This window comes from Haliaeetus albicilla, chromosome Z (assembly GCF_947461875.1).
Source record: "Haliaeetus albicilla chromosome Z, bHalAlb1.1, whole genome shotgun sequence".
Classification (NCBI taxonomy): domain Eukaryota; kingdom Metazoa; phylum Chordata; class Aves; order Accipitriformes; family Accipitridae; genus Haliaeetus; species Haliaeetus albicilla.
Genome location: NC_091516.1, coordinates 545,536 through 558,674, shown reverse-complemented (window position 1 = coordinate 558,674; position 13,139 = coordinate 545,536). Strand labels below are relative to the sequence as shown.

Below are 13,139 nucleotides of genomic sequence, written 5' to 3'. Positions count from 1 at the left end.
GAGCAGCATTTTTGGATGTAAAAACATTTTATTATGACTGGGAGTTCAATTTAATTGGATTATAGCTTAGTTTAAAATGGGAATACTTTTCCCTTGACAATATTACTTACCATGGGGGTTTCTTTTTTGGTGTATGTGAAACTTTCTCAATTTTAATGGCAGGAAAAAACCCAAAAGTTTATCCTGTAAAATCAGTCTTCTTTGGTGTATAGTGTTCTTGAGACTTCGTGCCTTTTTTTTTTTTTTTTAACCTGCCTATTTAATTGTATAGAAAATTAAACACCATGCTGATTCTTCTACCAAGTGCAAGCAGACATGTTCATACCTGCAATTCTCACTGCTGGACAACTTCTTGACAGTGAGGGTCACAGGTAGCACATTAAGAAGCAATGCTAGTGCATGTAAACTATGGCAAAATACCCAGTGGCTTCTGTCTTTTCTTTGAGGCGTTGTGCATTTCTTGTACCTTCTCTCCTGTCTAAATTCAACAAGAAATATGAATTTTTGGAAAGTGAAATTGACACCATCTCAGTCTCTGTCATGTGTGTATAGATCATGTTAGATCTCACTGATTTTTTTTTCTTAGATTCAATCCAGTGCTGAACCACAAACTGAACAGACAGTTCAGGCTATTCAGACTGAACAAAAACAAACCCCAAACAGGTATGTATTCAGAGCTAGTTGGAAAGTGAGGAGGAAAAATTCCAGAGTTCTGATGAAATCTCTATCTTCTTTCTGATAAATTTTAAATTGACTGAGCTCTGCTTACAGCTCTGTGCACAGTAACAGAGCAGGTACAATCAAGTACAACTTAATCACAGCCTGTTGCAGTTTGAGACACCTGAAAGCACATTAATAATTGTTCAGATTCATAACTCATTAACCAGCTTAGACATGGCACAGTCCGTTTTTCAGAGGAGGTTGCTAAAGGTGGACTGAACATCTGCATGCGTAGGTGTACGCCTGGGCTCAATGGCAGAGAGTAGGAAAGGCAGCAGAAGGCAGCCAAGTATCGAGATGTCAAATTAACTTACTCTTTTGCTTTCAAGAGCCTGCCCTTGCTGTGCCAATCTACAGGCACCTCTCTGAAAGTCAATGCAAACTCTGCGTCTGAAGAACTGCTTTACTCAGGTGGGGTGCTGAATTTCAAGGACCAGGTTGTTGTGCAGTGAAAAATCATTTCCCCAGGCTCCGTGCCTCCGTTTTGGCTCTGCAGTGTGCCCTGGCAGACGGCAGGGGCTGCTCCTCCCGCGCCGGCAGCCCAGGTCTGCTCGGAGCCCTTCATCTCTTCTGTATTCCCAGGAGGCCTCTGGAGATCAATTCACAAAACAAAGATAGCAGGGGGCCGGGGATGGGGGGGGGTGTGTGTGTGTGTGTGTGTTACATTGTCGCAAAGTCAATATTTTTGAATCACTGAGTGATTAAATAAGTATTGTTTCCTGCTTGTGCATTAATGTACAACCAGTTGCCAGATGAGAGATATAAAGCATATACAAAATCTTGCACAAGCTACGGTTTAGTGCCAGGAAGTACCTGTCGATGAAAGATAAGCAGCCCGACACGATGCAAATGTTATTACTCTAGTAATTGCCTAAAATAATTTTCAGCTCTCGTCAGGAAACCATGCACTTATTCATTCTTGCTCGGTGTTTCATCCATGGACAGAAACGGTCTCCCCATTTCCCATGCCCTCTCATGCCGGCTTGCATCAGCTGCCCTTGCCATCAGCCCTGATCCTCTCTGTTCGGCTTGCTGCTGCGGGAGAGGGCCAGGGAGTGTAACCCGGGTGATTTTTTACCCCCAAGGCGTCTGTCATGACACCGATTCCTTCTCCAAGTGTTACCCTATGTCACTGATAATGTTTGTGACCTTCTGCAGACAGAGTTGTTAATAGCTGTGTCTAGGCAGCAAGCAATTTTTCTTCATCATGTGGGTGTTTAACCTTTTCAGTTTTCTTCTTGCTGCAAATGAACACAATCTCAGCGTGTCCCCAGAGGTTCTCACCACCAGCAGGTCTTCAAAATGGCAATTAATCAGCAGGAACAAAACCAAGCCAGGAACTTGGTTTTTTTGTGAAACACAGTCAACAGGCTTTTGCTCATTTTCTCCTATTGTGTTTCGAGTAAAGGATTGAACCGGCAAGTTTTTTCAACCCTATCAACTACGGAGCAGAGGACTGTGTTATCAAAACATAGCCATGCCCAACGCTGGCATAGCAACGCTGCACCCTCCTGCAAGCATCCCCAGGCATCGTGGTGAGGGGCAGCACGAGGTGTCGCACACTCTCTCCCCCCCAGCTCATGTGGGTAGAGAGGAGAAGGAAGGCATTGATTTAAAAAGAGATTAAATAAAAGGACTCTTGCAACCCAGCAGCAATCGCTCAGGGAAGCAGTGTAATTGCAGGTTGGGCCAGCCCCAGCCACCAGTGTCACCTTGGAGACTGGCTGGTAAACTCCAGGCCTCCCAAAAAAGCGGGGGGGGGGACAAGGCAGCCGGGTGCGTAAACAAATAAACGGACATGAACAAGGAAGCTCTGCAGTGAGCCCGTGGCCCTGCGTCCCCTCCGCTTGCCGCCTGAGCCCAGCCAGATCCCGGGAGGGAGCAGGGAGGCAGGTGGGGCACAACGCCGTCCCAGCCCCCCAACACCTCCCAGGTCCTGGGTGGGAAGCCTGGGTGCAGGAGAACATTGCAGGTAAAGGATTTTCTCTCTTGTTTGCTAGCTTGCAGTGAGCTTCTCCCACCAGTTGAACTTGCAGTTCAGCCAAGAGTAGGGGTTTTTTTTGTATGCATACATCATTATATACATAATTTGCATAATATATATATGCGATATATATATATATAAAATATATATATGCAAAATAGCAAGAACAGTAATGCCCCCCCTGCCAGAAGATCGGAGCTGGATGATGCTGGGGATGGTGGAGAGGCAGAGGGAAGGCTGCTACACAGGGATCAGTGGGGCTGGGAAGCCAGATTTTTAAGGAGATGTTTAGGCGGTTGCCAGATACTCACGCAGTTTTCCTGCTTTTAATAATTCAGTGAAATTATTAGGAATAAACCAAATGTGTGCAATTGGTCTAGGCCACTTAGTCTATTCCCAGACTCTGAAATCTTCTGCTCAGGGGTGGTGTGCAACACACGTTTGGCCAGGGCAGGGGCTTTCAGGAGCCTGTGATAATCCAGAGGCTAGTATGGGTTTTTGCCTGCCACACTGGGGTGTTTTTCAGGAATTTCACAGGAGGCTCTTGGGCTCAGTTTAAGGATAACATACAAACGAATGGTGCTGAGCTTAGATTGAATCTGACTCTTCCCATGTTTAAGCCTCAGGTTTAGAGGGATGCAAAGGGATCTGGTTGCTGAACAGCCTAAGGTTCTTCTGGAAAATCCCAACCCAAAATTTCAGTGTTTGTATTTGTTAAGAAGAAATGCAGTCATTTCTGTTCAGCCTGCACAACACAACATTGCCCATAGAAACAAACAATGCTGAGAATGTGGGGTATTGTAATTGCTCGTAGCCCAGGCTGTTATGCAAAACAAAACTCTATAGCATTCAGAATTAATTTAACCAGCCCCTTTTTCATTTCACCAGGGGAGACAGCTGATGATCTTGGAAGATATATAACAATTAAAAACATGCAAAATTATGGCTATGACCTTTTCTTGTTTTATTAATGGTTATTAATACATAACACATTTGTAAGGTATACAGAGAACTGTTATATTCAGGAAATCCTGACTGTATTTTTAATTATGTCACATTATCCAACAAGGGACAAAAGCAAAATGAAAAGAGAGGAGGCAGCATGTGAATCACTGTGACTCCTCCATCCTTGCTCTGATTCAGAATCTGTTTCCTTACAATGCAGTATTCTTAACAGCCTAGGAAGAGTTTACCTCTAGCTTAAACCAGCAGTCAACAGAAATAGGGAAGTAGTAGATGTGTTACTATGGACCAGGCTTGTATGTAGTAGGATTTCTGTATAACTGGTTTTCTCTATTTATTGAATGTATAGAAAGGATTCTCAAATGCATACTGCTGTGTGACACAGGAAGCCAGGTAATGTCTAAGAGGCTTTAGAGTAATGTGTAAGTGCGATCACTTTACAAATAGACTTTAATTGCTGACCTTTGTATAACAACATGGTGTTGGTGATTTTGTTATTGAACATTACAGAGAATGGAGATTTGCTATGAGCAGCAGAAATATTTACTATTAGTGTTTTTAACCATGATACATGGAGGAAAAAGGGGAGTATCTCTGCCAATGGCATTAGTGAGATTATTAGAGTGCTCTGTCCCACTTCAAAAAGAACACTAGAAAAAACTGGAAAAGTTCAGGAACAACAGCAGAATTATCTAACATCTGGAGACTCATTTTGTAGCAAGAGTCCTATGCTCTAATTACTTAGTCAAAGAGGGTTTGAAAGGGACCTTCAAATGTTCACATCTGGACAGATTTTTAATAGGTAGCTCTTTAATATCGTAAAAGAAAGTAAAACAGCATCTAATGATGGGGGTAATTCAGACTAGAAACAAAGAACATATTTTAAAAAGAAAATTATTCAATGCTGGAACAACTTAGCCTAGAGATGGTGAGTTCTCACCTAGAAATTCCTGTAGGTGTAGAGCAAACTTTGTACTTACTGCAGAGATAACTGGGGATTGGCCAGTTTCAGTGGCTTTTACTGAGGTACAGGAGATCATAATAGATACCATATCAGATGATCCCTCCCTAGCCTCAATTCATGAACTTCTCTGCAATGATTATTTGATGTGGATTGCAGTTTACTGGAAATGCCTCCACTGAACACAAGGCAAAGAGCTACTGCACTCTTTGCATGGTGTGTGTTTGTGTAGACTTTTGCAGCATGCAGTGGAGATGAATTATGTCATCATTGGTCTCACTGTTTATAGATCTATATAAATACATAACATAGTATAGAGGCATACTGCACAGTGCTATGCATGCATTATGCATTCTGTATATAGATGCATAGGGTTTAGATAAGCTATAGTACATAATCATATAATGCAAATACTGTTTGCAGTGTGCTTGTGTAACTTCACTGTATTTTATATTCTTACCAGCTAAACATCGCCCCTTAAGGACAGGTCATTGTTTGCAGAAAACATTTTTGACTGCTGATCTCACATAGCTGTAATGTCTTTCTGGTCACTTGTTAATGAGTTCCCAGAAGAACTTTGCTCATTCTGGCTGAAGCTGGCTGAAGTAAAAGCTGAAATGGTCCCTTTTCTCCCATTCTAGACTGCTACAACAAGCTAGTACTGAAACCATTTGGGGTGAAGAAAAACATTTTATTTTTCTGTTTTTCCAAGCCCAGCTGCTGTTGTCTGAAGGGGTTGCAAAAGTCAGCACATGCAACATTACCAGCTGCCATAGCCAATGCTCTGTAGACAGAAGTGGAGTAGTTAAGATGAAACAGTTTAATTCCATGTTTCTCAGAAGTTTTGTCTGACCGTTTCAGTTCGCACTTCTGCACGTGCAATGACAATGAGATTGGAAGTGCAACATGCACTGACAGTGCTTCACAGGGCTGTGCACCTTCTTCATCTCCCCATCCCAGAGCACCCACAGCAAAGCACCAAAGGCCCTCTGAGTGAAGAGCTCTGCTGTAACTCAGCCCAGCCCTTCTGTGACTCTTTCATGCCCTGGGGTCTTGTGATGCTTTAAAGGCTGGAAAATATTTTGGGGACCTTCATGATCTGCAGACCCAGCAGCCAGGCAGTCATGGCCCTGAGCATGTGCCCAGGAGCCAGGATTCAATGTGCCCCTAAAATGTCAGCATGGGCATGGGCAGCCCTGGTGCTCTTAGCACTAAGCACACACAAATAATCCCTGCGTGAGAAGGACCGACCCTCTGCCAGCCCGGCCGTGCTGTTCTTGGTGGTTGCTCTTGCAGTGCTGCAAGTCCATGGGCTGGTTTTCCCACTTTTTGTTCCACTGGCTTCTTCTGAGGGAAGGTGGAAAGCTTATGTGACTCTTGGCAGAGTCCTGAAAACCTGGGGTGCTAAATGCTGTGCAAGTTTGAGGTATTAATGTGTTCCGCAGTTGCGTTAAAATAGTACAAGTTGTCATTTGTAGGCAAGGTCCGGTCTCGGGGTGATCACTGTTGTTCAGACATGCAATGGGAGAAAGCCCTGCTCTGGAGAATTAAGACTACGGTGGAGCAAAAGCAAATGTAAGGAAAAGGTCCTCACCTGGGACAATTTTTGCTGTCACAGCTTTACCTGTGGGCAAATGCTAACTGCAAACCTGGCCAGGCTGAGGAGGCTCGGCAGGGCTACTGGGGATGTGGAGGCAGCAGTGCTCTCATGGATGTGTCCACCAGTTTTCACTGTGTTTGTACACTGTAGGCAGCAAATTCTTACCAACACTTTCGTACTTGTATCTGGGTTAATCACAGGGTGGTTGGATGAGCTCTCCTTTCAGGGTTGGTGGCCCATATTGGCAGTTTCCCTTTCTGATAGAAGGATATAAGGAAAATGAAATCAAAGGTCAGAACAAGTCCTCATGAGAGAGTTGCCAGCACCTTGCAAGTGAGGGGTTTGGGGTGCTCCATATACTAAAGCATGTTCCAGCACTCTGCCTTCTGTATGCAAATCAACGCCGTACGAGCACTTTGGTCTTCCAGATGCCCGGCACAGCAAGGCATGACCGAGAGATGGCAATCCAGGCCAAAAGAAACCTCTCTAAAACCACTGACCCTGTAGAAAGACTTCGCCTGCAGTGTTTAGCAAGGGGATCTGCAGGCATCAAAGGACTTGGCAGGTGAGTCTAAGAAGTCAAATCCAGTATTCAGCCTGATAGTTTTAGCTGCAGGAGGCTCATGGGCTAAGCAGGGACCAAAACTTGGGTTTCCTGGTTCCAATGCAAATGCCACCACCCACAGAGCCTGGGCTTGGGGCTCCCGTGTTTTGAGAGACAGGACTGACCTGCTTGCCAGTTGAAGGACCGAGGACTCTGAATCCCTCAGAGGAAGGTGCTTCCTTGCAACCCAGAACAACTAATGCCAGGGAGTGAGGGGGAACATAAACCATATCTCTCTCTTTGGTATTTTCTATGATTTTCTCAATACTGGGGACTTTGTGCTTCCTTTCCTTTGGGGTGTGGTTCCCTTATGTGTAATGGTCTATTAGCTGTCTAGTTTATGGGAGGCATCTAGACTCCTTCTGCAGTCACCCTGAGAGTGTGGGTCACTGCACCGCTAGGAAAGGGGAGGTGCATCACACCCCAAAACCCCTCCCGGGCCCCATAAAGCACAGGGGGATCCTAGGTGAGCAGCTGGAACTTCATCTACACAGCCAACTTTTAGACCGCTCAATGTATAAATAGGAAGACTCCTTCGGTTAAGGCAGCCTTCACCTCATTGAACTTCAGCTGTGTAATATTCAGGCACTCAATCAAAGCAAGTAATCTCTGCTGTCAATAAGTGTGTGGGAGGGTTGTTGTTTGGTTTTTTTTCCTCTGTCTTTTATTTTTTTTCTCAGAAGACTGTACAAAGGGGAAATGTTACCTCAGTAAGGTGTCCATGTGCTCTGGCACTGTGCTAAACTGCTGCAGCGTTCTCCAACTTATCCTATGCATTCTCCTCAAATTGCACATTTTCCACAGAGTATTTCGCATTATGGATGATGACAACAGCAGGACCCTTGATTTCAAAGAGTTTGTGAAAGGACTAAATGATTATGCTGTGATGATAGACAAGGAAGAAGCCCAAGCGATTTTCCGGATATTTGATAAAGATGGCAGTGGAACAATTGATTTTGATGAATTTCTTATTACACTGAGAGTAAGTCTGGGAATATATGTTATTAGTTAATTATTAGTTATTAGTGTTATTTCTCCATTAAATGGAGAAAAAGCTCCGATTTGTCATTAGCTGAACATGAAACACAGCACTTTTGTTCACCTTAGTAACTAGCAAAGTCTCAGCTCTATTTAAAAAGTCAGTAACTCTTGAGAAGTTAAAATATTCTATTTCCATCTAAATATGTTAAAGGATAAAATCACCCTAAAGAACACCTCTGTGGATGAGAGAACTCAGAAGCCAACACATCTCTGCAATTTATTGGCAGGGCGTAAGACTCCTCGCAAATAGAGTAGAATAGAATAGAATAGTTGCAAAAAAATGGCTGTGATTTTTTTTTATGAATTGCTGCCTTGATTTGGGTACCTAAATTCCTATATTGCAATCTGGGTACCTATGTGGTTCAGCCCATTAATCTCACTTCTTTGTTCGTCATTTTATGGTGCACCTCCTTATAACATGAACTAATCCAGTGGTGGCTTTCTCTAATCAACCACAGTGTGACTGATTTTGGTTGGAGCCTCTTTGCTCTGCTGAAGTCTAAACAATTAAGAAAGAAAATAATTAGTGCTTAGAGTAATTAGTAATTTCTTATTAGAAATATTTAAAATGGGTAGAATAGAAAAGTGTTCTTGATAGCATTTTCTCTCTTATTGTCCATTTACTACCATATTTTTAGACACTGAAAAGTCTAAATCACACTGCTTTTTTGGTGATACATTGCCCTCCCTAGCTCATGGACAGTGTAGACTGTCAGCAGTTTGTTGTCCCAACTAAACCTTGTTAATACTAAACCTTGAAATAGGTTTAGCATTAACAACAGCAGTTACTTGAATTTGGAATGAGGCAAGTAGTTGGCAGAAATAAAATGATTCTGTTAATATTTCTTTACAGCCTCCCATGTCGAATGCAAGAAAAGAGATCATCATGCAGGCATTTAGGAAGTTAGATAAGACTGGAGATGGTGTCATAACAATTGAAGACTTACGGGGGGTGTATAATGCAAAGCATCATCCCAAATACCAAAATGGAGACTGGACAGAAGATCAAGTTTTTAGGGCCTTTCTGGATAATTTTGATTCACCCTATGACAAAGATGGGAAGGTAAGTGAAACACCTCATGTGAAGTCATGAAATCACCATCTGACTCAGCATTTGATTTAAATTATTAAATGTGAGAGTGATTGCAGTACCAAACATACATTTGTGTCACATTTATGGGGGACAGTAAAATGGATGCATAACCTCTGCGTAGGTCTGTTGGCGAAGCTTGCTTATGCATTCGGAGGCAAAGGGGCTCTGCAGAAGTGCAAGGGTAGACATAAGATTGCATTTACAGGCTTGTAGCCTTAATGCTCTACTTTCATAGGTTATTCTTAAGTATATCTTCAGACTAACCCACACGATAGCTGATTTTTAAGGCTGGGAGCCCTTCCTGCCCTCCGCCACGACTCTCCGGTGCAAGTGCAAAGCCTGGCACCTTCTGTGATGGACTTATGCATCTGCTTTGTAACCGTTTCTGAGCCAAGCATGCTTTGCTTCCCCTTGTTGTACGTCTGCAAACTTCTCTGGTCTGAACTTACACGTGTCTGACCAACTCAGAGGAATGGTGGATGTCTGCTGTTCACATGGTGATATTCTTAGTCTGAGCTGTTCATAATAACAAACTAGATAAGATTTCATCAGTGCTTTGTGGAATGTCTTTAACACTTTGCACTTCTGAGGTTGCACCTGGGTTTTCATGGCTGCACTACACTGGTGGCTCCTACCTGTCTAATGGCTGGCTACTAAACCCAAATCCTCCACTTGCTTCGTTTCCAACAGGCAGGCTCTCAGTTTGTAGGGACGTGATGGGTTTTATTTCCCTTGGGCACGACTTTGCACTTGGTAGAGCTGGATTTCATCCCTTTTTCTGTTCTGTCATCCTCAGAGGTACCAGTTGCATGAGTCATCCCCTTCCTTCTCTGCAGCAGTGGTGACATCTTGCAAACCTCAAGCAAAATGTCCCCGCTTTTTGTGCTGAAGTCATACACGAACACATTAAATGAGGCCCCAGAATGATCCTTGACAAGTTCAGTGCCTTCTACCTCATAAATACTGCAGTGTTTGAGCTTATAGAAAAGTTACTCTGAGCACCCACCTCTTGTTCAGCAATCCTCACATTAGCCCGCCCAATTGCGGTTTCTTCTGAGAACTGAATGTGACTTTCCTGTGTCTGAATCAGAGGTCAATAATGACACTGGTATGAGCTAAACACCTAACATGTTTTCAGCAGAAGTGCCTCAAGGCTACGCATCTGCTAGAATGGTCCTCTTCACCGTCATCTTGCTGGATGCCTCTGAAATAGGCAGGGTCAGCAAAGCTTGTGATGGGTTCCTGACGGTGGGAAAGTGTACAGTGTTCACTTCTCCCCATTGTCATGTTTTATTTATCTCTCGAATGCACAACATGGTAGGAGCAAATATTTTCCTATGTGATGTTTATTCAAAGAATGACATACACATTTCAAGAGTTTAGGCATCACAAGAGACAAACTGTTTGTATCTGCTAATCTGATTTTTTTTTTAATGGTAATTTTAAAACCAATGCAGCCTCAAAATACCCATGAAAGGTATTAAAAAATCTTAGGTATTTGAAAGAATGTTTGCTTCTTTATGCGAGACCTGTTTAGAGCAATGATATTTTCTTTTTAGTAGGTGGATATAAAACTCCTAGCTGTCTTTGGTTTTCACCAGAAAGCTCATCCACTTTTATTAATAATAATGCAAAGAATGAGATTATAACATCCCTGGAAAAAAATGCATTAAAACATTTGTCTTCTTAGGCGGCACTGATTTTAACTTCAGTTCCTGGTAAGGTTAGTTTAACTCCGCATGTTTCATTTCCATCCAAGGGTTCCTGGAGGACAAGAGCTCTTATTTCTAACAAAGAAGTGAACTTACGCAAATTTTCAGCTCCCTCATTCTTCATGTTGGATTCCTTTTCACTAGCAACAACATGAAACAGCAGGTGCTAAGTTTTATTTAGAGTTCATCTCAATGTGTGGTTTTGACGTACAGCATTAAAAAACCCAAAATGTTCATTTTCCTATTTTAAATCCTTCTGTCTCAGGTCACAACAGAAGAGTTCATGAACTACTATGCAGGAGTCAGCGCTTCAATAGACACAGATGTCTATTTTATCATCATGATGAAGAATGCTTGGAAACTCTGATCATATGATTAAAGGAGCAAGACTTTACTTCCACCTTTTGTAGGTTCCCATGATTAAGTATATGCACAACACCACGCTCATTTTGCGTAACAGCTTGCAGTAACTGTGCCAATTACAGTCAATCTGCAGAAATAATTCCCAGATGCTTCAGTAGCTAAGCCTCAGGGGATCAGAGCATAATCAGAGAGCAGATCTGGTATCCAGCCACTCTGCAGATCTGTCCCTTTCCTCCCTGCATCCCTGACATGTCTTGTCTTTTCTGAGGCAAGCTGCTCCTTTCTTCTCAGACATCTGCAGTATCTCCCCGTGGCTCCTGAACGTGCCCCCTCCTCCAGTGTTAGAGACACCTCTGTTTGACAGAGCATGCAAGAGGGGGAAACCGAAATATTCTGGAAGGGTGGTGGTCTGGGGCAGACTATTGTAAATGTGAGGAAGCCTGTCCCAGGAGGGTCACATTGCCCTCTTGCCTGTAGCACTGCAGCATCTCTTGGCTTCTTGGGTCTCACTTGTGGGACAGAGCAGCTGCTCAGCTCTCTGCTGGGAACACGTGAGTTCCCAGTGCTGGGAGGCTGGAGGGAGAAACAAGTCAAGAAGGGGAGGCACAGACCAGAATAAATGTAAAATGCTCTTTAAAGCTCTGTTTTCTCCCTGGCTTACAATTCAGCATACAGGCATCTTTCCTAGGCATGCCTTGTTTCAAACCTCTGTGGGCCTGCTTATAGCTTTATTCCCCTCCTTTGATTTCTTTCTTTTTGTACTGTGAGATGATGTCACTAATATTTTTCTTTAAAGGGCTTATGTGCATTACAGTATGTTCTTCTCACTGTTCCTGGAACATTTGCTGGTCTGGTAGCTGTTGTCTCTACACACCTACATCAAAAGTTGCTTATTACTTTTTGTATTTATACTGGCTTATGAACAAGCTATGCCTTCAGGGAACTTTCTGGGAACTCAAAAACTTGTAACATTCTTGTCTTGTCATCTTCTGTTTCTGATGCTGAAAAAAGGATGGGAACCTGCCCTTCTGGTCACACCAGTGAGGCTGTCTCAGTTCTGAGATCTTCTGTTCTTTCCCCATACAGAGAGTGGGGAAATGGTGCACAAAAGAAACTGTAAAAAAAAAAAGGAAGGAAAAGAAAAAAGAAGGGGGTGTGGGTGCTGCCTAATTAGTCCTGCCTTGATTCCTTTCTCTTTTTCTTTCGTCTTCTTTCTGCTTCTCTCGCATCATTGTACTGCTCTCCCAGACTGAGATGCTGCTGCTGTAGCAAAGAGTAAGTGGCTTGTGTATGGCTGCATTTGCTCCGTTTCAGGCTGGCAGCCAACCAAAAACAGTATAGGTTATAGTCTGGACTTTCAAAAGAGCTTGACTGTTGAAGTCTCAGGTCATACTTAGCCTGGGCTGCTAACAGTTCAAACATTGAAGTCCTGAGTGCTTGCTGCTCTGGTCCTGTGCAAACTCTGCTTTTGTTTTGTCCGGCTGTGATCTCGGTACAAGCAATAGCTGCTTGAAATTCCTTAGCAAAGGCTGTGCAAACTCAGTTATCTTCTTTGATCTGTAAGCCTCCAGAAACTTGCATACTGGCTGACACTGGAAACTGATGGAAAGAGTCTCTTTATGATTGCCATTGATCATAAGAGGAGCCTTTATGTACTGCGATGCTACTGAAGTGCCAACATACCTTATATGAAAAACAAACTTACTATCAAATAGAGGCTGTATGTGTCCTGGCAGCTTGAGTAGACTCCATTTGTTTCTCATTTATTAATTGACTCCACAATGAGGTGTTGTGTTATCTGCCTTCTGTGTTTCAAATAAAGAGAAATTAATGTGAATGGACTGTGGGAATCACAAAATGAAAAAACTATTTCCTTCTGACATGCTATCTCATGTCTTCACACCCCACAGCAATCTTTTGTGCTAACATTTAATCAAGTGCAGTGGAAGTTTTGATCTGAATAACTGCAAACAGTTTGTCTTTGCAGTGCTAATACTTTCCGATTTTACTTAATCCCAAATGCAATATACCTTTTTGGAAGGGAGGAGTGGTACTGGAAGCAACTACACTTTTTTAAAACCAGCAGAAGCCTTGTCAC

The 13,139-nt window shown here is 42.9% G+C and overlaps 1 protein-coding gene across 1 annotated transcript; it reads left to right on the top strand.

Annotated features, from left to right (window-relative positions):
- Positions 1-2,324: 2,324 nt before the first annotated feature.
- On the top strand, positions 2,325-12,776 carry CAPSL (calcyphosine like). Its single transcript, XM_069776077.1, has 5 exons — positions 2,325-2,692; positions 6,657-6,793; positions 7,637-7,814; positions 8,727-8,936; positions 10,944-12,776. Exons 2-5 carry the CDS (start codon positions 6,657-6,659, stop codon positions 11,043-11,045), a joined length of 627 nt encoding a protein of 208 aa, XP_069632178.1. The 5' UTR covers positions 2,325-2,692; the 3' UTR covers positions 11,046-12,776.
- The last annotated feature ends 363 nt before the right edge of the window (positions 12,777-13,139 follow it).